Source organism: Acinonyx jubatus, chromosome B3, assembly GCF_027475565.1.
Source record: "Acinonyx jubatus isolate Ajub_Pintada_27869175 chromosome B3, VMU_Ajub_asm_v1.0, whole genome shotgun sequence".
Taxonomy (NCBI): Eukaryota; Metazoa; Chordata; class Mammalia; order Carnivora; family Felidae; genus Acinonyx; species Acinonyx jubatus.
The window spans coordinates 49,019,694-49,041,969 of record NC_069386.1 but is presented as its reverse complement, the minus strand read 5'-3'; the positions used below and the strand labels follow the sequence as shown (position 1 = coordinate 49,041,969).

General features: G+C 33.7%; 1 protein-coding gene across 5 annotated transcripts in view; it reads left to right on the top strand.

The window, feature by feature from the left end:
• The window catches only part of UNC13C (unc-13 homolog C), a 599,100-nt gene that overhangs the window by 445,388 nt on the left and 131,436 nt on the right, over positions 1–22,276 (top strand). For all 5 annotated transcript variants that reach the window (XR_008299165.1, XM_027067285.2, XM_053223997.1 and 2 more), the window contains one exon: positions 19,417–19,543. Coding sequence is in view for 4 of the 5 variants with exons in the window: in XM_027067285.2 (XP_026923086.1) it covers positions 19,417–19,543 (127 nt within the window). In the remaining variant the exon portion in view is untranslated. The remainder of the gene's footprint in view (positions 1–19,416; positions 19,544–22,276) is intronic.

Sequence of the window (22,276 nt, the reverse complement as noted above, 5' to 3'; positions counted from 1 at the left end):
AGAACTTTGCAAAATTTAGAGATCACTTTCAGTACTGAGGGCCCTTTTGAACTTCGTGGCAATCATTTCAGAAAACAATAATTAGGATGATCATATTATTTCCAGTCATATTAAGTCACTAAGATAAAGGCACAGAATAGATAAGTAATTGGATTTCCCTGGTTAGGCCTTTGCCAGGTGAGTATGACAAAGACAAAGAGAGGCCAAGTATAATAGTGAGTGTGTATGTAAAAGAGAGATTATAATCCTGGATCATTGACTGTCAATTAGATAAGGAGAAAGTAAAGTTATGAAGGAGGTCATTTATAGAGAAAATGTGTGGCTAAGTGGATACAAAAGGGAGTGAGATGATGTAGTAGTCAAAGAGCAGGATGCCTTTGCAAGAAAAGGGTGCTTGAAATTGAGATTTTGGAGGAATATCCTTGCTGGTGATGATATGACCTAGGTTAGGTCCATGGAAAGGGATATCTGTGGTGTAGGGGGGAGCAAGCCCAGTGAAATGGAGTTTAGAGGCTGAGAACCAGGGCACTAAATAGGCCATAAATAACCATCTAAATAGTTATTAATATCATGAAAAATGACAGGAGTGATGGTGAGGGGAAAGAAATAGTGGGTTAAGGAATGTAAATCCAATACTGATAGCAGTTTTCAATAACTTTGTGTAATTAAAGATTCCCATTGACAGTATTTGAAAGTGCTTGATTTCCCGTATCTTGTCAACACCAGTATCAGAAATATCCTTAATCTTTATCAATCTCTTAGGTGAAAAACAATGTCTTGGAATTGGATTTTCCTTGTGTAGTGATGAATAAAATTGATCATCTTTTTACATTTAGTCATTTGTGTTTTCTTTTCCATTCATGTACTTTTACCCATTTTTCTAAGCTATTATTTTTTATTAGCGATTTGAAAGAGAGAAACTCCCTCTGAGTTTTCCAATTATTTTTATATTGAGATTTTAGTGAAGTGTTAATAATTTTTCCATTTTTGAAAATAAACATTACAATTAAATATTTGTTAATATTGTAGATAAAGCATCAGGTTGAGGTGCTTGGTTGTTTTTTTTTTTTTTTGTTTGATTTAATGTTATTTTTTTCTTCTAAAAGAATGAAAACTTATTGTATGTGAGTAAAACATAGTTTTGAAAAGTCTTTAGTGTCTGTATTCAGCACAAGGGAGTGGACATGTCTTAAGTTTAAAAGCGGTTTAACCAAAATTTTCATTTGATTACCTTAGGCTCTCAATAGCAACCATACACATGTTATAAGGTAGTACTGCTTCAGATAAATTTGTTGGATTTTTCAGTATAAAATGAAAGTAAATCACTGTAATGCTAAGGGTAATACAACTTTATTGACCATATTCCTGAGTGATGAAAAGATATTAAGGACTCACAAATGGAGCTCTTTTTATTTTTATTTTTTTCAATATATGAAGTTTATTGTCATATTGGTTTCCATACAACACACAGTGCTCATCTCAAAAGGTGCCCTCCTCAATACCCATCACCCACCCTCCCCTCCCTCCCACCCCCCATCAACCCTCAGTTTGTTCTCAGTTTTTAAGAGTCTCTTATGCTTTGGCTCTCTTCCACTCTAACCTCTTTTTTTTTTTCCTTCCCCTCCCCCATGGGTTTCTGTTAAGTTTCTCAGGATCCACATAAGAGTGAAACCATATGGTATCTGTCTTTCTCTGTATGGCTTATTTCACTTAGCATCACACTCTCCAGTTCCATCCATGTTGCTACAAAGGGCCCTATTTCATTCTTTCTCATTGCCACGTAGTACTCCATTGTGTATATAAACCACAATTTCTTTATCCATTCATCAGTTGATGGACATTTAGGCTCTTTCCATAATTTGGCTATTGTTGAGAGTGCTGCTATAAACATTGGGGTACAAGTGCCCCTATGCATCAGTACTCCTGTATCCCTCGGATAAATTCCTAGCAGTGCTATTGCTGGGTCATAAGGTAGGTCTATTTTTAATTTTTTGAGGAACTTCCACACTGTTTTCCAGAGTGGCTGCACCAATTTGCATTCCCACCAACAGTGCAAGAGGGTTAAATGGAGCTCTTTTTAAAAATAAATAATTTCAGAGGTACTCACACATTGATTTTCTCTATATCTTAGAACACCTGCAATAACATGCTTTACTAAAATTTTCATTTATTGTCATCTTCAAGGATAATGAAAGCTGACGTGGTATACAGAATTTTTCTGTGTATTAAATTGATAATATGGATCTGATGGGCAGCTTTCAGTACCTTATGATTTCAGTATGTATTGATGCAATTGTTACCTGCTTTGTGGATTTGTCTTTGAAGTACTTCAACTTGAAAGAAGCAATAAATGAGCCAAAAGAATGTCTAATGAGATCATGACAATAGGGTAAATCCCAGATTTCAAAGGAATTGTACTATTTTGTGACTCCACTAATCTTCTAATCATCCTATATATTCTGTCACCAAGAATACATCAGAAGATATTCTATGGTGTGCTATACATAGTTTACTTAGCCAATCCCTTGGCCCTTAAATGAAGTTTTTCGAGCTCCTCCTTTTTGCAGAAACTCATGTATACAAGTTGGCATGATCAAAATAGGGATCCGAGCATTAGAGTTTGCTTAGGGTAAGAGTTAATAAGAAAATACAAGGAGCCATTAACATGACTCCCCAGCTGAGCAGAGGTCAGTATGGAATAGTACTAGCAAGTGATAATTTCTAACATGTATAATTAGTATCCCTGAAAAAAAAAAAAAACAAAGAAACAGAACTTATATTTAAAACTGTAATAAAAGAAAATTTTATGGAAACAAAAGAAGACTCCATGGTATGTACTGACAAGGACCACTTGATACTAGAAGAATCCACCTGGAGTTGGAAACTCTGAAACAGATCCTGTTAAATTATCAGATTTCAAAGATAAACTATCAAGAGAGTGTCTGGGCATAATGAACAAATGAAAAGGAAAAAAAAATCGGTTGCCATCAGATGCCTCAAGAAACACAAAAGGCCAACGTTAGTAAAGCAATGTTTTGCAGAAACTCAAGGGAAGAAACTGTAAACAAAGGATTGTATATCCATGAACGCTTTATGAGTAATATATTAGTAAGAGACCTTTATCCATCAAAGATGACTGAGGAAACTCCAGCTAAAGAATTTATGGTAAGCGCTTAGTTGATATAGCTATAATGCTAAGACTAAAACAAAGATGAACAAGATAGGGTCAAGGGGAAAAACAACATATAAATGTCATATAGATAGATAGATAGATAGATAGATAGATAGATAGATAGAGGTATACAGATAGATGATATAGGTATAGATAGATATAGATGATATCGATATACATAAATGTGTGTGTTCTGACAACGAAAAATACAATTGATATATGTGATCAATTGTTAGATCACAAAAAAGCATTACAAGTTCCATATGGTAGAAATATAAAAAAGTACCCTAACCAAAATGCAATAAATTAGGTATCAGTAATGAAGAAAGGTCCTAACTGAAAATTAAAACACATATTCTCTATTATTAGATGAAAGAAGAAATAAAAACTCAAATTACAGAATTTAGAAAAAATAATGATAATAAAAATACTACATGGATTTATAGGCTATATTTTCAGCACTGATCAGAGAAAATACTTAGTTATACTCACTTGGATCAATAAAAATGTAAAGTAGAAAATAAATGAGTTGTATTCTCAACTTAAAAATCTAGAAGAAAAACAACAAAGTAAACCAAAATAATAAGGAAGAAGATAATAAAGGTAAAAACAAATGAGGTACAGACAATAACTAAAAATTCTAGTTTTTGAAAAATTAGAATAACTTTCAGCTAATTTAGTCAAGAAAAGAGGATAAAAAGCACAAATATATCAAATGAAATATTTTAAGTGAAAAATAGTCGCTGAAAATTCCTTTAAATAGAAATTTTAAAAATTCAGAAGAGACTATTATACAAAACTGTATACAAATAAATTTGAAAAACTAAATGAAGTTGATAATTTCCTAGAAAAATACAATATTTCTTTGGAAATAGACCAATTTAAGCCTTTTCTTTCTTTAGTGATCACATTTAACATATTGATGCAAAAGCATTAAATGAAATATTAGCAGGCAAAATCCAAATCCAGACTGCAAAAATAATTCTTCATGGTAAAATGGCATTTAGTTCAAGAATGAAAGGTGTTATGGTCTGAATGTTTGTGTCCCTCAAATTTCATATCTTGAAACATCATGCCCAATGTGATGGTATTGGGAGGTGGGACTTTGGGTAGGTAATTAGGTCATGAGTGTGAAGTCCTATTGAATGTGGTTTTTGCCTTTATTTAAAAAATAAATAAATACATACATACTTACATACATACATACATACATACATACATACATACATACATAAAAATTTTAAAAAAGCAACCTCTGGCGGGGTGCCTGAGTGGCTCTGTTGGTTAAGCATCCAACTCTTGACGTTGGCTCAGGTTATTATCTCACAGTTCATGAGTTGGAGCCCTGCATCAGGCTCTGTGCAGCACAGAGCCTGCTTGGGATTCTGTCTCCCTGTCTTTCTGCCCCTCCACAGCTTGTTCTCTCTCTCTCTCAAAAAAAAAAAAAAAAGTCTAAGAAACCCCCTTGCTCCTTCAACCCTTCAAATATAGAAAAATCAGCAGTCCGCAAATTGGAAAGGGACTTTACCAAAAATATGACCTTGTTGGTGCCTTGATCTTGGACTTCCCAGCCTCCAGAAAAGTGAGAAATGTCTGTTGTTTTATAAGCCACCCAAACTATGGTATTTTGTTCTAGCAACCTAAACAAAGACAAAAAGCTAGTTGAATATTAGGAAACCTGTTAATATTATAGAATATATTAATAGATAAAAGAATAAAAAGCATAAGATAATCTCCATAGATGCTAAAAAAAAGAATACAACAAAATTTAGTATACATAGCTGAAAACATTAAAATAGAAGTTAATATTTTCTTAATGTATTTCATGAACTAGATATGATGGTGGCAGAGAATGACATTGTTTAGTCCGTTCTTTGTCTCCATTTTTCAGAAGTAATGAAATTTGTAATATTTTACTTCACATAAAATATACTTTATATAAGTATATATATTCAACATAAATATATATATAACTTATATAATATATACTTTATATAAAAGTTGCACAAAAGTGGGGCACCTGGGTGTCTCAGTTGGTTAAGCGTCCGACTTCAGCTCAGGTCATGATCTTACCATCTGTGAGTTCGAGCCCTGTGTCGGGCTCTGAGCTGACCTCTCAGAGCCTGGAGTCTACTTCAGATTCTGTGTCTCCCTCTCTCTCTGCCCCTCCCTCACTCATGCTCTGTCTCTCTCTGTCTCTCAAAAATGAATACACATTAAAAAAAATTTTTTTAAGTGGCACAAAAGTATAATGGACTCTCATATATTCTTTACTCAAACACAACAGTGGTTAATATTTTCCCAAATTTGCATTATGTCTTTATTTCACATTTATATCATACATTCCATATATGCACACTAACATCCATAGACAAACATATTCTCATTATGAGAATTACAGTAATAGCCTTCTCACATGATTGTGGTTCTTAAAACCACAAAAACTATTACTGCCATTTATAAAGTATATTTCAGTGATAGCATTTATATAATGTTATATCACTGGATTTCCCCCCTCAAGCCCCAAAACACTGAAAGGAAGGTATAGTTATAGTCCCCTTTACTGTAAAAGGAAACAGACTTGTCAGGGCATAATGGCTTGCCCAAACTGACAAGACCAGCAGTTGCTATAGCCAAGACTGAAGTCCATGTCTTCAGCCTTCCATGCTCTCTGGAATTGGCTAATGTATCCATAACCCAAAGGACAGATTAGTCTTTCTATACACTGTTGGGGGCCTGTCCTAGGCTTCCTTTGTATCCTCACAGCATGAAGAATAGTGGTTTGCACATCAGAATCAATAGGACTTGTTGAGTTGAATTAAATTACAATGTAGCATGAACAAATAGAGTGAGAAAGAAGAAAAGTCTGTGCTTAATTAGTCTCTAAATATATTGATTCTATTCGTCTGAACTTTCACCTAAAGAGTAAAATTTGTTAGCTTACACAATGATAAAGGTAAATAAATGAATACAAGTGGAAGATGGATTATATAAAAGTAATGTTTAAAATGTAATTAAAAGATACGATGTGTTTTACTAGTTTGTATATTTGTTCTTACCAGTCATCATTATTGAATGTTAATTCTCCGTTAGGATATGATAGGATTCAAGGATGCCAGGATTCAGGAATGCAGCATGTGCCTCCACACTGGGCCCTCCTCAGTGATACTTGGGTAGATGTTCATGTTTGAGTTCCTTGTAAAAACGACAGTAGTTGAAAAGCACATAAGCTGCCAGAATCATAGAAATTCCAGTGACATCCCCTTTCTTCACACTGACATACTTGTGAAACCAGCTGTAACCTTTTTGAAACGTTCCAACCATCTCTTTAGGGGTGAAATCCCAAATCGATATCCAGCTTGGTCATTCTCCTAGTTTCACATCCATGAGCTTCTCCTTCACTGGGTGACGCCATCCTGGAATCCTGAATGTCCATTACGCTGAGCCAAGTGAGGACTCTTTACTAGTATTTTTAACTTTCAGGTGGTAATTCTATTGATGTTAAGTTTTAAGGACAGGAAATATGCCAAAGTATTTGTTGTGTCTTTCACACTGCCTAGTGTGACATTGTCTAGACATAGTGCAATTGACATCGTGCAACTTCTATGTTCATAAATCTTCAAGTACATGAAACACTTTGAATTACTGACCATTGCCTAAAATAGAGTTTATTTTTACTAAGTAAACATTTTATTGAACTACAGGATACATAAAGTGCACAAAACATGGGTATCCATCTGGATAAATTTTCACACACTGAAATTACCTGTTAACTGAACCTCAGAAGTCCCCAGCATCTTCTTTCCAGTCAATACCTAATCCCCGTAATAATATACACTTCATTGACTTCTAACACCATAGAGTAGTTTTGCCTATTCTGGAACTGCATTTAGATCAAATCATAGGGCATATTCCATTTTGTGCGCTAAGCATTATTGGAGAGGGGGCAGATTTTACACATAAAGTGGTTTGATGCATATGGTTGCAAATACTTGTTTTTTTCATTCTTGTTACTGTATTGCATTCCAGTGAACAAAAATGCAGCTGTACATACATTTTATTGTTGAGGTATATTTGGATAGTTTCTGATCTTAGGCTATTAAAAAGGCTATGAAGGTTATTTGTGCTGCTGTGAATGTTCTTTCAGTGAATACATGTGTACATATATCTGTCATGGGTATACCTAAGGAGTGAACTTACTAGGTGATAGGGATGCATATGTTCAGTTTAGCAGATATTGCAAAATAGTTTTCCAAAGTTGTTATAATAATTACCTTTCCCACCAAAAGTGTATAAAAGTTTCAATTACTCTACATCTTTACCAGCTTGGTATTGTCGTTTTCTTTTTCATTCCAGCCATTTTGGTAGGTATGTAATGGCTCTTAATTCAAATTGTGGTTTAATTTCCACTTCCCTGATGATGAATAAAGTGGACCATTTTTTCATAGGCTTATTGGCCATTTGGATATTTCTTTGATGAACTATCTTTTCAATATTTTTTTTATCTTTTCAATATTTTGCCCATGTTTTCACTGAGTTGTCTGACATATTCTTAATATTTAAAAAAATTATGTATCGTAGATGTTATCCTTTTGTTGGATATTTGTATTCCAAATATTTTCTCTCAGTCTGTGACTTTTTTACTCTCTTAATGTCTTTAGATAAATAGAAATTCTTAATTGTAACTATAATGCCTTTCTTGTTAATGCTATTTTTGTCCTATTTAGGTAATCTTTGTCTACCCAAGAACATGAAAATAATCTCCCCTGTTTTCTTCTAAAAGCTTATTAATTTACTTTAAAATTTTAGATCTACAGTTCACCTAAAAGTTGTTTTTTCTGCTTGAAACCACCCATGATTAGGTTGTATGACACAGCAGAAAGAGCTTAGACCCTGAAGTCAGATCAAAAAATAATCACAGAAATAGGTAAAGTGCATGCCCAAGAATAGACAAACCATAGTTTCTTGGAAATAATTTTCAATAATGATGCAAATCTAATTTCATTGACATGGGAAAATGTTGAGTGAAAGGAGTGGGTTATATAACAAAGTATTTAACAAATTGTACACATATATTTAGAGATACATAATTTGCAGAGCATTATCTTGAAGGGTATTGAGTCATAGTTTAAACAAATCTGTGAATAATGATATTTCTGGTAATCCTTATTTCTTCTGTGAACTTTCCTCTACTGTTTGAGGAAATATTTCAAATTATTTTGTAATTATTTCCAAAATAAATATGAAAAATAATTCTTATTAAAACACGAATACTTCGAGGAAGAGAGTTATCCAGAGATAACCACAATAACTTTTTGGATCTCTCCATTCAACATTTTTCTTGGCATAGGTTGGTTGTAGCTCTTTCATCTTTTAATAAAAATTGTAATTCCTGTGTAATTAGATTTCTGAATCTGACATAAGTCTGGTCTAAGAGAGAGGCTTTAACATAGAAACTCCTTGGGTCCAATAGATTTATTTCTATAATGAAAAATAACAATTCATGATAAAAATGTATGGCTTTTCAGCTTTATCCCCATGCTGTTAGGAAAGAAGGAACCAATCCCTCCACTTCCAATAAACCACATATCATTTATTAGTGGAACCAGGCGGTTTAGCTATTGTACTTTGCCTTCCTGTCAAAAATAAGACTGAATATATAATTCTTTAGTCCTTGGCAGGTCTTCCTCTCATGACTCTGTAGATGTTGTTTCATTATCACATTCTACTGAATGGAAGAGACACAGCCAACCTATTTTAATTTTATGTTTGTTTTTTTGTTTAAAAGCCTGTAAGATTTTTTTCTGTATTTTGTCCTTCGGACATTTTGGCAAATGTATCTATTCACTAATATCTAGATGGGAGTATCTTTTCATTAGTGGAGAATTCCTTAACTTCATACTTGTTTTCCTCTCTCTTTCCCACTACAAGATGGTTTTCTTTACTTGTGTCTTTTATTATTGATTCTCTCATTTGTTTGACTTTTTTCTATCATGTTGGATCTCTAATAGAAGTCTCTCTGATTTCTTTGTCATTCATTCTGTAATTTTCTGCTCTAACAATTAGCCCTGCATTCTGGAAGATTTTATTAAGCTTTTCTTGAAATTACTGATTTGTTTTCCTAAATTTTCTATTTTGCTCATTACTGTTTCTAGTTGTATTTTTTTCTTAATTTTTCTTTCTTTTTTATTTTTTTTGAGAGAGAGACAGAGCATGAGCAGGGGAGGGGCAGAGACAGAGAAAGTGACGCAGAATCTGAAACAGGCTCCAGCCTCTGAGCTGTCAACACAGAGCTCCATGCGAGGCTCCAACTCGGGAACAGTGAGATCATGACCTGAGCCAAAGTCGGATGCTTAACTGACTGAGCGACCCAGGCGCCCCTCTAGATGAATTAAAAAAAAAATTTTTTTAATGTTTATTTTTTTTTGAGAGAGACAGAGACAGAATGCGAGTGGGTTAGGGGCAGAAAAAGAGGGAGACACAGAATCCGAAGCAGGCTCCAGGCTCCAAACTGTCAGCACAGAGACCAATGCAGGGCTCGAACTCGCGACCTGTGAGATCATAACCTGAGCCAAAGTTGGATGCTCAACAGACTGAGCCACCCAGGCGACCCTCTAATTGTATTTTTTAAATCAAGTATTTGTTTTTGAAAATGTAAGATGCACATGGTTAAAATAATCAGTGCAAAAGAATAGTGTATGAAAAATTTCTCTTTGCTATCAGACCAGTCTTCCCTAAAGATGATCACTGTTTTCAATTTCTTGTGTAATTGCAGAAATGTTCTAAGCCTACATATGTATATGTGTACATATCTTTTTCTATTTCATACCAGTGGTAGAATACATTCATACTCTCCCACTTCTTCTATTTTACTTAACAGTATAATTTGGGGCTAGTACTATATAAACATTTAAATTTACCTCATTTTTTGTTAGAATTTTATTGTTTTCAGTAGAATGGGTATATAAAACTTATTTTTCTCTATCAGTATATATTTAGACTATTTTTAATATTTTGCTAATAACTATAAACCCCTACTTTTTGTTTACATGTGCCCATACATTTGTAAGTAGAATACTAAGAAAAAGAATTGCCAGAAAAATACATGCATTTAAAATTTTGACATATATTGTCAATTTTTCCCTAAAAATCAAAACTTCATATATTATATATGAATATGCATCGTATATAAATATATAAATTCATATATATGTTACTATATGAATCTGTATATTTTTTATTTTTTGTACACTGATAAGTACCATCTCATTAAATGTTTATACCTTTAAGTATAAATGAAGTTAGGAATTTTTTATATGTTTAAAGACTATTGTCTCTTTTGAGAATTACCAAAAAATTATTAATAAAATTAAAATTACCAATAATAAAATGAAAAGTAATCAAATATTTAGGATGTTGTAACAACTTTTGGCTAAAATATAAATTAACTGATTTTTTTCACCTATAATAATGAATTATCAATTAGTTACTTTTCCTTTATAAGTAATAAAGAGATCATGGCAACTCAGAAAGCAAAGAAAAAAATAGCTTAGTTGAAATCTACCAAAAAGAGAAATCTTTGTATATTTATAGACATTGATAGAAGTCAATTTTATCCTAAAATAGAATCTCAACTACAAGTTACATTTAAATAAGTGATGAGAAAAAGTACAGGGAGCTATGAGAAGTAAAATTCATAAATATTTGAGTCTTTCAAGAAAAAGGTACAAGCAATGTTATTGCAATAAAAGGTGTAAACTTCTGAGAACTACATGAAACTGATTATTTGTAAGTGGCTTCTATGAGCTATGTATGTGGGAGTAAAATTGTCTATATTTCACTGACAATACTTAATTTAAAAACTTACTGACCTAAATAAACAGGGCCTTTTATTTTAATACAGATGATTGGACCTTTTAAGACAAAGAAAGCAGTGGCTTTTCCCCCATGAGAAGCTAATAAACTACCGCACTTATAGACCAAGTCCAATGTTGAGCAGGTACTCTACCAGTCTGCTTGATGATCTACTCTATCCTCAGCAAGACTGAAGAGAAAATGATGGAATAGATGTGGCAAAAGAGCCAGATACAGTCTTTCCATTCTTTTATCTATCAGTCTATCAATCCATCTATGGTTCTAAGCAGAGAAGGTAGTGTGGGGAAATAAAAATTTTATTAAGTCGCCCTATTTGTTCTAAGAGAGTTTATCTAGGAACGGAAGAGGTTACAGGCATGGTTATGTGACAGAAATACAGACAACCAAGAATAGATCCCATGCCTCACCGCTTCCACCAGAATCATCACTATTACCACCCACGTCTAAGATACCTCACCCATTGCTTGTTCTGCATAGTTTCCTTCATACCCTCCTACTGTCTCCAGACTGCATCCAAAATGATATTTTACAAATGTGAATTACCCCAGAATCCTCCTCCTAACTCTTAGGAGAAGAAGTCCTTATTCACAGGTTACAAGATCCTGTGTGATTTGGCCTTGGCTTTTCTCTGAAATTAGCTGTCACCACTCTTGCCCAGTTAACTCTGTGTTAGTCACACTAACCTTCTCGTATCTGAACTTGTCAGCCACACACTCTTGCTCCATGACTTGTCAATTAATTCCAGTAGCTGTTCAGGGTGCCTGTTTTTTACCATTATATTCCAGTCTTTTGGCCCTCTCTGATTTTGAATGCTCTTTCTCATCCCATCCCACTTTTTCCTTTACAACTATCCATCTCTAGGTTTCTAGCACCAGATTATGTGGTCTTGCCTCCATACTACTTCCTTATTTTCCCAGGTCATGAACTGGTATGTTTCCCCTTCTGGGTATTCTGGAGCTCAGTAACCCTACATACTGAGTTGGCTTCAGAACACATCAGAAGTATAGGAATTTGTGTCATCGATGAAGATTATAGAGAAAGTGTTGGTATGGTGCTACTTAAATTTGGCAAAGAAAGTTTTAAAGTAAAAGGTGACCAAATCACAGCTCATTTGTGAGTAACTTTTTTCCCAGAAATAGAGAAAGTTCAAGTTTTGGATGACAATGAGATGGGTTGAGGAGTTTTGAGTTCCATTGGAAAGCACTGTTCTTATTCTACACCCGCCAGTGTAGGTTTGTGGGTTGACATATGTCTAAACTCACCACAGATGTATCAGAGTGTGTTTATGAAGTAAGTCTGATTCCACATCATTCCTGGTTTAATGAACCTGGAGAGCCTAGATGCATTCTGGGATTCTGCTGAGAGATTGATTGCATTTATGGTGAGGACTGTCAGCTACTCCTTCTCAAAGGTAAAACTGCTTCTAGCATCAGTTTTAGTGGTCATGGAGTAAGGCAGATTTTATTGGCTTTTCTTTTTCCTAGTGTTTTGCTAAGGCTGGGTTATCAGAAATGTGTCATGAAAGAAACTGGTATTTTTTTCTTACCCTACAAAAATTAATGATATTTGTTGCTTTGTAGTCATTGAACCTAAGAAAGTTGATTATAGTAATTTGCTATTGTACTTAATCTTTTCTCTTGTTGGCTGATTTTCTTCCCTGGAAGCTTCCCATTGGTCCAAATTACTTTTTGCTAACATGTTATATATATATATTTTTTTCATTTTTATTTTATTATTTCAAGCTATATAGCTTCTTAATACCAGCTTACTTTGGCAGCCAGAAATTTATATGATTCTCACCCCAAGATGTATGGATATTATAAGCCCTTTATAGAGCTATTTTAAAATAGAAACCTATAACTTGTATTCTCTTTTTCTTTTTTACTTCTAACTACATGGTTTAGCACTTTCAGTGTATAAAAACGAGCCCATGATCCCCACCTATATATAGTTAATAAAATTTATGGTTATCTTTTATAAATGTTTATATGTATCTATTATATATAAAAGTTTGATACCTATTTATTTTTAGAACCAAAGTTTCTAGATGATGTAGTTTTAGATTTGTGAGTACACAATATGTCACAAAACATCATGTCCTTGGGCCCCTAATACCAATTTATTATTTGATATTCCTTCCAGAACTTCCATATCATCACCAGTATAAAATACAGGGATGTTTAAGATAGTCCTAAAAAAAAATGTACACTACCAACTATAGGGCAACACAGTGTTTATGCAATAAAACTAAGAACTAAGAACTAGAAAATCACACAGTGATGGTTGATGGCAGCACATTTGCTTTTGGCATGAGAATAGATTGAGTGTATTCCACCCCATCCTATATACTAATACATAATTGTACATTACTGCGCTATACATAAAATCCCATGCATGAAAATCAACTTTCAAAAAAAATATATTCTTTTCAATTAAATGCTTGTAAATGCCATCTAAAGGAAAATAGGCATATACTTTCAAATTAACAAGTGTCTTTGCACAACTTAAGCAAAGCAGTTTTATACTGGTAGTAAAATATTCATATTTAGCATTGAAAGTCAAAGATTAAATTTTGTACGGCAATTTGGAAAACTAATGAAATGTTTTACTTGGTAAATGTAATGAGCTAGTTAAATCTTTGTTGCCAAAATTAAAAATGTAGGAGGATTGATGGCTAAATGAATTCTAAGAGTCATTTATCTTCTATGAGATAAATATAACTTTGTCAGTGTGGTCTAGCACTAAGCAGGAGATAATTTGAATGGAATTAAAGATAATTTGAAGAATATTTTGAATTTGATATTATTTCTTACATTGATATTTGGTAGGTGGCAGTTAGGATGTAATTGTAGTTTACTTGAACTGTCCCTTTGTAATATATAATTACACATTATGGGAGGGATATCTAAAGACCCAAGAAAAACAGGCATGTGGATTTTGGAACAATAACAGCTCACTTTTTATAGAGTCACGTAAGTGGTAATAATAACTACTCAGAATATAGCAGAAAGCCCACAAGTATGAAATAAGGCTGACAGAAAAATAAAAAGTGGCATTAATCTATTTTACCTCTATGATTGTTCCTTTCTCAGAGCCTATTTATTGTTTTCTTAACATAAACTTAACAAGTTTGATTAACTGATTTCCTGTGTGATGGTGGATGAATTCATAGTGAGGTCTGATAGACATAGTTTTACTAACACAGTTTCACAAAGCAAGGGAATAGCCTGAATATCTATATCCATATATACAGATAAATGCATATACACATATAAAAGAAAGAAGAACGTAGAAAACAATTTGGAGGTTAATTAGCAAGTGGGTCTCAATCTTAAAACTTTTTGTAATGCAATAGAATATAATTCCAGGTAGCCCAACTCTGTAACAAACTAATACATTATCGGTTTGTTTATTTCTCACTTGTATATGTCCAAGTAGGTACTTCTGATTCAGCAACTCTCTTCTGAGAATTGGTTGAGGGGCCCAGACTTCTACCCTTTAGTGGCTCTTTGATTCCACGGAGGCTTGAAATCCTCATTTGGATCTTCAGCATCTGGCTAACAAATGAGGGAAAAGAGGATTATTTCAGAGTAGGTGTTTCAGGGCAAGTCTGGAAATGGCATACATTGCTTTGGCCCAAAATTTAGTCGCAGGCCAGGCCTACTGCAAGAAATGTTGGGAAATATGGTTTGGTTGTATGCCTATGAAGAAAAGGACATGGTTTAGTAGCCAAATAGTTAAATTCACCACTAATACTGATTATAATCACTAATAATGATTACAAGTCACTGCTAAAAAATGCTTAAATTATAATTAATATTTTCTACTTAAAGATAAACATCACAAGTGGGCCTTATACAGGAGCATACCCTTTCCAGTTTTGTTTGCATTTTCCTCAAGATCAAGCTTACATCACCAACTAACTCAATAAACTGAAAACCTCTTGCTGTATCAGCTGAAGTGCATAATACATGTAAAGATGTCCATTATTCTTGTTGAATTGGCAGAAAATGAAAACAGATGGTACTGGTCTCCTGTTTCAGTCCACAGACAGCAGTAAATATTGGTTGATAGTACATGAGAAATATGACTTCGAGAGATAGGAAAGAATTCATAGGGAGGGAAAGCATTTCTGTAAGGAGGAAGCTAATAGTAATCTTCTAAGTTTATTTTCTGCAAAGAGGCTGGTAAAACCCTGATAGTTTGAGCTATTCTGTCAGATATATTCCTAGGAACTAGAGTATGGTCTCTAGACTAGAGCAGTATTAGATTTCATTTTGCAAAAGGATCATTGGTATCCTTCCTATCTCCTTTCCCATACTGATCCACAATGGAGAGACTTGGGAGGTGGGGAAGAAGGGAAAGTAGCCTGGCTACTCTGTGGCTACAGAAGATTCAACATCTAGAGGTGATTCTTTTCTGGAAGTGTAGGAACAGCAGGAATGAGGGGAATGTAGGAATTGAGGAAGCTTTCAGGGTCCAAGTGAATGAGTCGGGGATGTTCTTATGTTCTGAACAGAGTACCCAAATAAGGATGGAGAAAAGACTTTTGTAATTATGGAGAAGTGAAGTGTACATGGATTATGAAAATAAATTGAAATTCTTTCCTGAAAAACTGACAGGGACACTGCCTACAGCTGGCTTTTACCTGCTTTCCAAAGTATAGAGATAACTTCATTGTAAGGAACAAAGATTGGTAACCTTTTTCTTTTTATGGTACAACATAAATTTAAGGTTCATTCACACTACTAAAACATCTAAAAACCTGAGAGAAGGGATAAAAACCCACAGTCTTAATTGGAGACGTAGAGCTTCATGAAAGAGACACATATATATTAAATAGTACTTCAAAGAAAAATGTCTTGTTTTATATGACGTGTCCTTTGATTCAAATTCCTCTTTGTGCAATGAACGACTAATCACAAATCATTTCTCTATTTAAGTGTTCACCTAAAGCACAAAGGTGGGGCTAAATTCGTGTCCTCTGAGAAACAGTATTCCCCTCTGCATATCAAATAATGGCACTTGCCATGTTGTATTACATGTAGTATTATATGTCACCCTTCCTGAGCTCTATGCACATGGATCTTCATCTTTACATCCACAGTCCCTCCTACATGACCTAGCAGAAGATAAATGCTAAATAAACATTCCTGGTATTAGCTGGAACTGGCTTACCCTTACCTTCAGGATTCTGTTAATGTGCAAACACTCTTGAAGAGGTAACACATCAAGTCAGGTTCACTGATAACATTTGCAAAGTCAAGAGCACACATGGAGCCCCACTTACCATAGACCTAAATATTTATAATTTCTAAACCAAGCTAACAAACTGTTGAATGCAATGTAGTTCTATATTCCTACCTCAACAAATAAATGTCCTTGTATATTGACGAGATTAAAAACATTTCTTTTTTAATAGGCTGAATATTGGCAAAATGTCAAAGATAATACAACTTAATTATCAATGTGTATATTTAGGTATTCTGGGTGGCAGTGTTTAGGTTTTCAAAGTAAATGTCTAAGTGTCGTAAATTACATTTTTCTTTCAGAAAAATGTATTTTCATCTTTATTTCAGCACAGTTACAAATTAGGCAGTTATAATAAAATATTTTAAATGTTTTGCATTCTATTTACAGTCATGCTAAGTCACATGATGTCTGCTCTCTTTAATTTTTTCCTGATATAAAACTTTCAAGTATAGAAGTGCCTGAGTGGCTTGGTTGAGCGTCTGACTATTGATTTTGGCTCAGGTCATGATCCCAGGGTCATGACATCCAACCCCTCATCAAACTCTGCACTGAGTATGGAGTCTACTTAAGATTCTCTCTCTCTCTGTAAAATTTAAAAAAAATTATATCTTGTCACTGAACTTTTTTTCTATTTCTTTTTCTATTCCTTTTTTTTTCTTTTCTGAGATGCACTTAATATTTTTCCCATCCAATCTAAGTTTACACACAATCTTAATATTAAAGGATTAAAACATAAAATATTATTACATTCAAAATAGACATGAACTGAATGTAATTTATGTAATTTCATGTAATTTAACATAAACTATACAAAAAATTTTAAATTATTTCCAAATGTACTTTCAGATATAGTTCGTATATAGTTTGCAGAAAACTCTTTTTCTTCGAAGATACTTAAAAATATTTATTAAAATGAGGACACAATGCAAATTATCTAAGTTTTTATGTAAACCATTTGAATAAAGCTAAAATTTAATAAGTCAAACCTTGTAAATTTAAATTCCAAAAATAAAACTATTGATAATTCTAGAAGTCAGTAGATAGCTAGTTGCCAAAGAATTTCAGGCTTCATGTATATTACATCTAGAACCACACATATACAAATTTTGAGAGTCATATGAATGATTTAGTATTCAAAATATTCCCCAGCCAGGAGGTGCACCTGTTTTGCATGCCTCATTGATTCATGAGTGCCTTCAAATGCATAAATTGAAACCAAAGAAAATGGGTACTTCTTAAAACTTGGAAATAATACTTTGTTAGGCAGTAATCTGTTGGATTTATGTCATCCAGAGAAAGAACTGGTGAGTTAGTTTGCCCTTTCTCTTAAATGCTTCCATAGCTCAAATTTCTTCCCATACTCCAAAGCAGTATCTATTTCTTTGTCAGCAATGGCAGTCTACAAACATTAGTAGCATCTGGAAGTAGTCACCTCTTGTTTTTAGAATATAGAACAAAAGATAGTCCAAAGTGTTTCTTTGAGCTTATAGGGTGTTAATCATAAGAGCAGGTGGTGTCAGTCACAAGAGCAGATGTTTAGGGTTCTGGCTCACTCTGTGGGTACCACGTATGAGATCCCGAGTGACCACAATCTATTTAAGTTTTGAGTTTGTGACGAGTAGAGTCTTCTTAATGTGTGGGTATTAAGACAAAGGTCTTACTTTATCTGGGTTTGAGGGTAGTGTTGCATTAAATTCCTAACTATGAGTTTATCAAATAAATGTCTCCTCTTATGGTGTGGAGGGATACTAGACATCTAAGGAGAAGGGTTGGGGAGAATTAACATTAAAAGAAAGAAAGAATGAAATAAATTTGGAGGGAGTTGAAGCAAAATGTTACCTAGTTCATAATTTTGTTTGGGAGTTTAGTCTATAAGTACTAGTTTATTCTTGTGTCTGTGCATAACATTAGATTACAATTATAATCTCTACAAAATGTCTTGAATGAATAGTTGTTTAGATAATTTGAAAATGTTTGATTGGGGGTTATGTTCCCTCCTGTGTTTATCATTGGTATTTAAATCCCTCTATAGTCACATTTTGGAAAACAAAGATGCCCTCAATTTGTGTTTAACAATTTAATTGCTTCAGTTAGTATTTTCAGTCTGAAATGTAAGTATGGGATGTCTCCAATATGAATCAAAGAACTTTGCTTAAGAAACATTCACAGACCTCATGCAGAACTTGTAAGAGGACACTTCAACTTATAGTCTGGAATATTTGGGGTTTGGTTATATCTATATTTGTAGCCAAAATTGGCAGAGATATTAATATTGGAGGGAGGGGAGAAGCAGCGATAAACATGTTCAGTAATACTATTACTTGTCACTGTTCCCCAGTACTATATATCCAGATTTTAAAAGAAGAAAAAGAAAGAAACAGTCTTAAACTATACTTTCTAAGCTAGAGCAAAAGAAAGAAAGAAAGAAAGAAAGAAAGAAAGAAAGAAAGAAAGAAAGAAAGAAAGAAAGAAAGAAAGAAAGAAAGAAAGAAAAAGAAAAAAAAAGTCACATATTCGGAAATCCTGCTAAAGAAATGTCAAAAGAGCCACAGGGTACAAAATAATTTTAGCTGAGCTTAAAAGGGGAAGAAGAAATCATCTGGCTTAGAAGTTTGATATATTTCCTCTCCTTTTCAACTCTTAATTCTGTCAATGTTAAATATCCAGGCCAGAAATGTGATCTACTCATTCACATTGCCAGTATTTATCAAGGATTATGTCTCCTAGTTTGATTCATGTTTTATCCATGCTTAGAGTTTTAATTCTCCCTAGAACTTTGCATCAGGCTAAAAGTAGTCAAAATATGAAAGCATGGAAATAAATAGAAAAGGTTTGGTAGGTTCTAACACTTTACATCAGAATCCTCACCTTTTTCGGGCAAGCACATTAGAACATTCAAGTTACTTTTCATTATTACTTCCCCTATTCCACAGAGGACCTAGGATGCTTTTGTGCATTTTGTGAAATTTCAGGTCTGTCTTTAACAATTCACTTAGCTTTTACCTCAAATATGCTATTCTCTTCCTTTTTAAAATACCACTAATAAAAGTAGATTAGAATACAGCAGCATTGTTGGCAAACCAAACTTTATTAAATGTTTGATTTTATCTTTATAGAACATGAGAAGCAGCGGTTATGCAAGAGCACTGATTATATGAATTTGCATTTCAAAGTGAAATGGTTTTATAATGAATACATGCGAGAGCTTCCTGCCTTCAAGGATGCTGTCCCTGAATATTCCTTGTAAGTAGTGATTTTCACCCCCAAGTCTTCAATTCATAGTCTTGTAAAAATTATACCTGAATTATGCAGCCCTAAAATTTCTTCTCATAGTCTCTGCGTGGATGCAGACATTTCTATTATAAAATTAACATTAAATGACTTGCATTTCTTTTGGACCATATTTAATTGAATTGTGTTGCATTCACTTGGATATTCAACTCAAAGGAAAAGAAATACAAAACAAATATGGCTTACATAATGAGGTTATTTTCTGTGAAAGTGCTCAAACTCAGATTTTATTGGGAAAATGAAGGTATTTGTATACTGAGCATTATATTCAGATTTTTCCCTTTAATTTAAACTGAAAAATGTCTTAGAAATGCATATTTCTAAAATAAAAGTTATAATTAAACAGGTAATATTTTCATAAATATGCCTGTATCAAATACATTTCTAAGCACACAGACCTGTAATACTCTGCATCTGACATTTATCAGAATTCTATTTAATTCTATTGACGAGGGTCTTCCATATGCCAGGCACCATGTCAAGTGCTATAGGACAATAGTGAATAGGATAAAGACTGCAACCTGGAGGAAGCTTGTGCTTGATGAGATACTAATAAGTATAAAATTCATGATAAAGCAAGGCAAAATTTAATAAGCACTAATTCAAGAAGCACAAGCAAAGTGCAGTGGGTTCTCACAGAAGAGAGAACTTCTACCCTACGGAAGACTCTACATAATCTTTATGTATGGAGTAGCATTTGATATAGACTTTGAAAATTTGGTCAGTTTATGGCAAGAAAAGCATTTAGATTAAAAGGTAAGTTATGAGCATTATTATGGAATTAGGAATATATGGGCTAGGGTCCACAGGAAATAATGCCATTCTAGTGGGGTATAGGAAATGTTTACAAAATGAGTAGATAGGAAATGTAGTTTTGAACTAGATTATTATAAATAAGTGCTGTGAAGCTTGCCCCACATTCTTAGGCATTGTGGGCATTGGAAGAGACAGAGAATGGGGGACAAGGAAGAGATTTAGAAGGTAGGGAGTAATGTAATGAATTTCCATTTAGTATGACTTTTCTCATAGAAGTTTATAGGGTACAGTGAGATACTGGGATAAGTTAAAAGTCTATACACATTAGACAGTGATTGTAGCAAGGATGTCAAAGATGAGTATGTATGGGAGAGCGATTTCAAAGATAGAATTTACATAATTTGTCAACTAAATACAAATGAGGATAAAAGAAATACGAAAGAGTTAAACATGAAATATATGTGCCTAAGCAGCTGATAGTATCATTGGCTTGTAAAAAAGAGATGCTATTAGCTGGACACTTTTGTTTGGCTCTGTCTCAACGAAACTACACTAACTAAAATCAGACTGGCATGCATACTGAAGACCATTATAAAAGCTGAATAAAATTAAATAGCATCAGAAAAATCAAGGCAACCAGGATTTAAGAAGTTATGGTCCTGAGAAAAGAGAAATGCATTGAGGTGATTCCTGTATTTGCTACAAGGTTTTTTTGTTTTTTGTTTTTGTTTGTGTGTTTGTTTTGTTTTTTCTCTCCATCCTCCCTGCTCCCATGCATTTGACAATTAGCAGTGCAGGTCTTGGTGGCCAAACAGAGAATAGCAGCCTAGTTTATAGCCATCTCCCTAGGCTGGAGAAATAAAAATTGGCGTTGAGTACTATGAAGGCTGCTTGGACTTGCAGGGTCAATTCCTAGAGAGATGGGAACCCCAGAGAAGTAAACATAACATCCTGCATACAGTTTCTCCCTGAGGTATTTTCTGATTTTTAATCTGCCCTTGTGTGGAGACTGAGGCAGAAACAAGCAAGTAGAAAGCAGGGACTGAGAGGTTAAAAATTGAGTAGATATGTCAGCAGCCTCATAGTACTAGGGAGACAAAAATGAGAGTTCAAGACTTCCTAAGAAATAAGACTTTCCAGACTTTCAGGTGAGATCCTTCAGGGCTCTGAAGAACTAGAAATGGCCCAGCCTAAAATTCAGCCTTGTCTCCATTATGATCCTGTAAATACAAGGACAAATTTAGATTTTCTCAGGAGAAAATGATCAATCAAAGGTCCCATAATTTTTCATAGATAATATGTAATATTCAACAAAAAATTAGACTGTCAGGCAACAGCACCAAGTGACTAGACTCCAAGAAAAAGCAGACATTATACTTACCAGACATAGGCTTTGATGTATCTTCAAAATGTGAGAGAATTTCAACATTCTATCAGAAGAATACAATGAAAATTGCAGAACTGAAAAAGGATGAAATTAGGAATGTAACAAATGGGTTTAAAGGCAGATTATATATAGCAGAAGAGGGGATTGAAAATGGAAAATAAATTTGTATAAGAAAAATACAATGAAAATTGCAGAACTGAAAAAGGATGAAATTAGGAATGTAAGAAATGGGTTTAAAGGCAGATTATATATAGCAGAAGAGGGGATTGAAAATGGAAAATAAATTTGGAGAAATTTTCCATATAAAATAGAGGGAGAGACAAAAAATACAAAATATAGAAGAAAGAATAGAACAAAGAGTACATGGGACAAATTGCAAAGGTCTAATGTACAAAGAAATGAGTCCCAGAAAAGGAGAAGAGAGAAGGCACAGTGTATGGATTTTGTAAGATGGATGAAAAAAAACATGAAACCACAGCTCAAGAATTTCTATCAGTCCTAAGCAGAATATTTAAATGCAAGAAAAACTACCTGTCATTGCA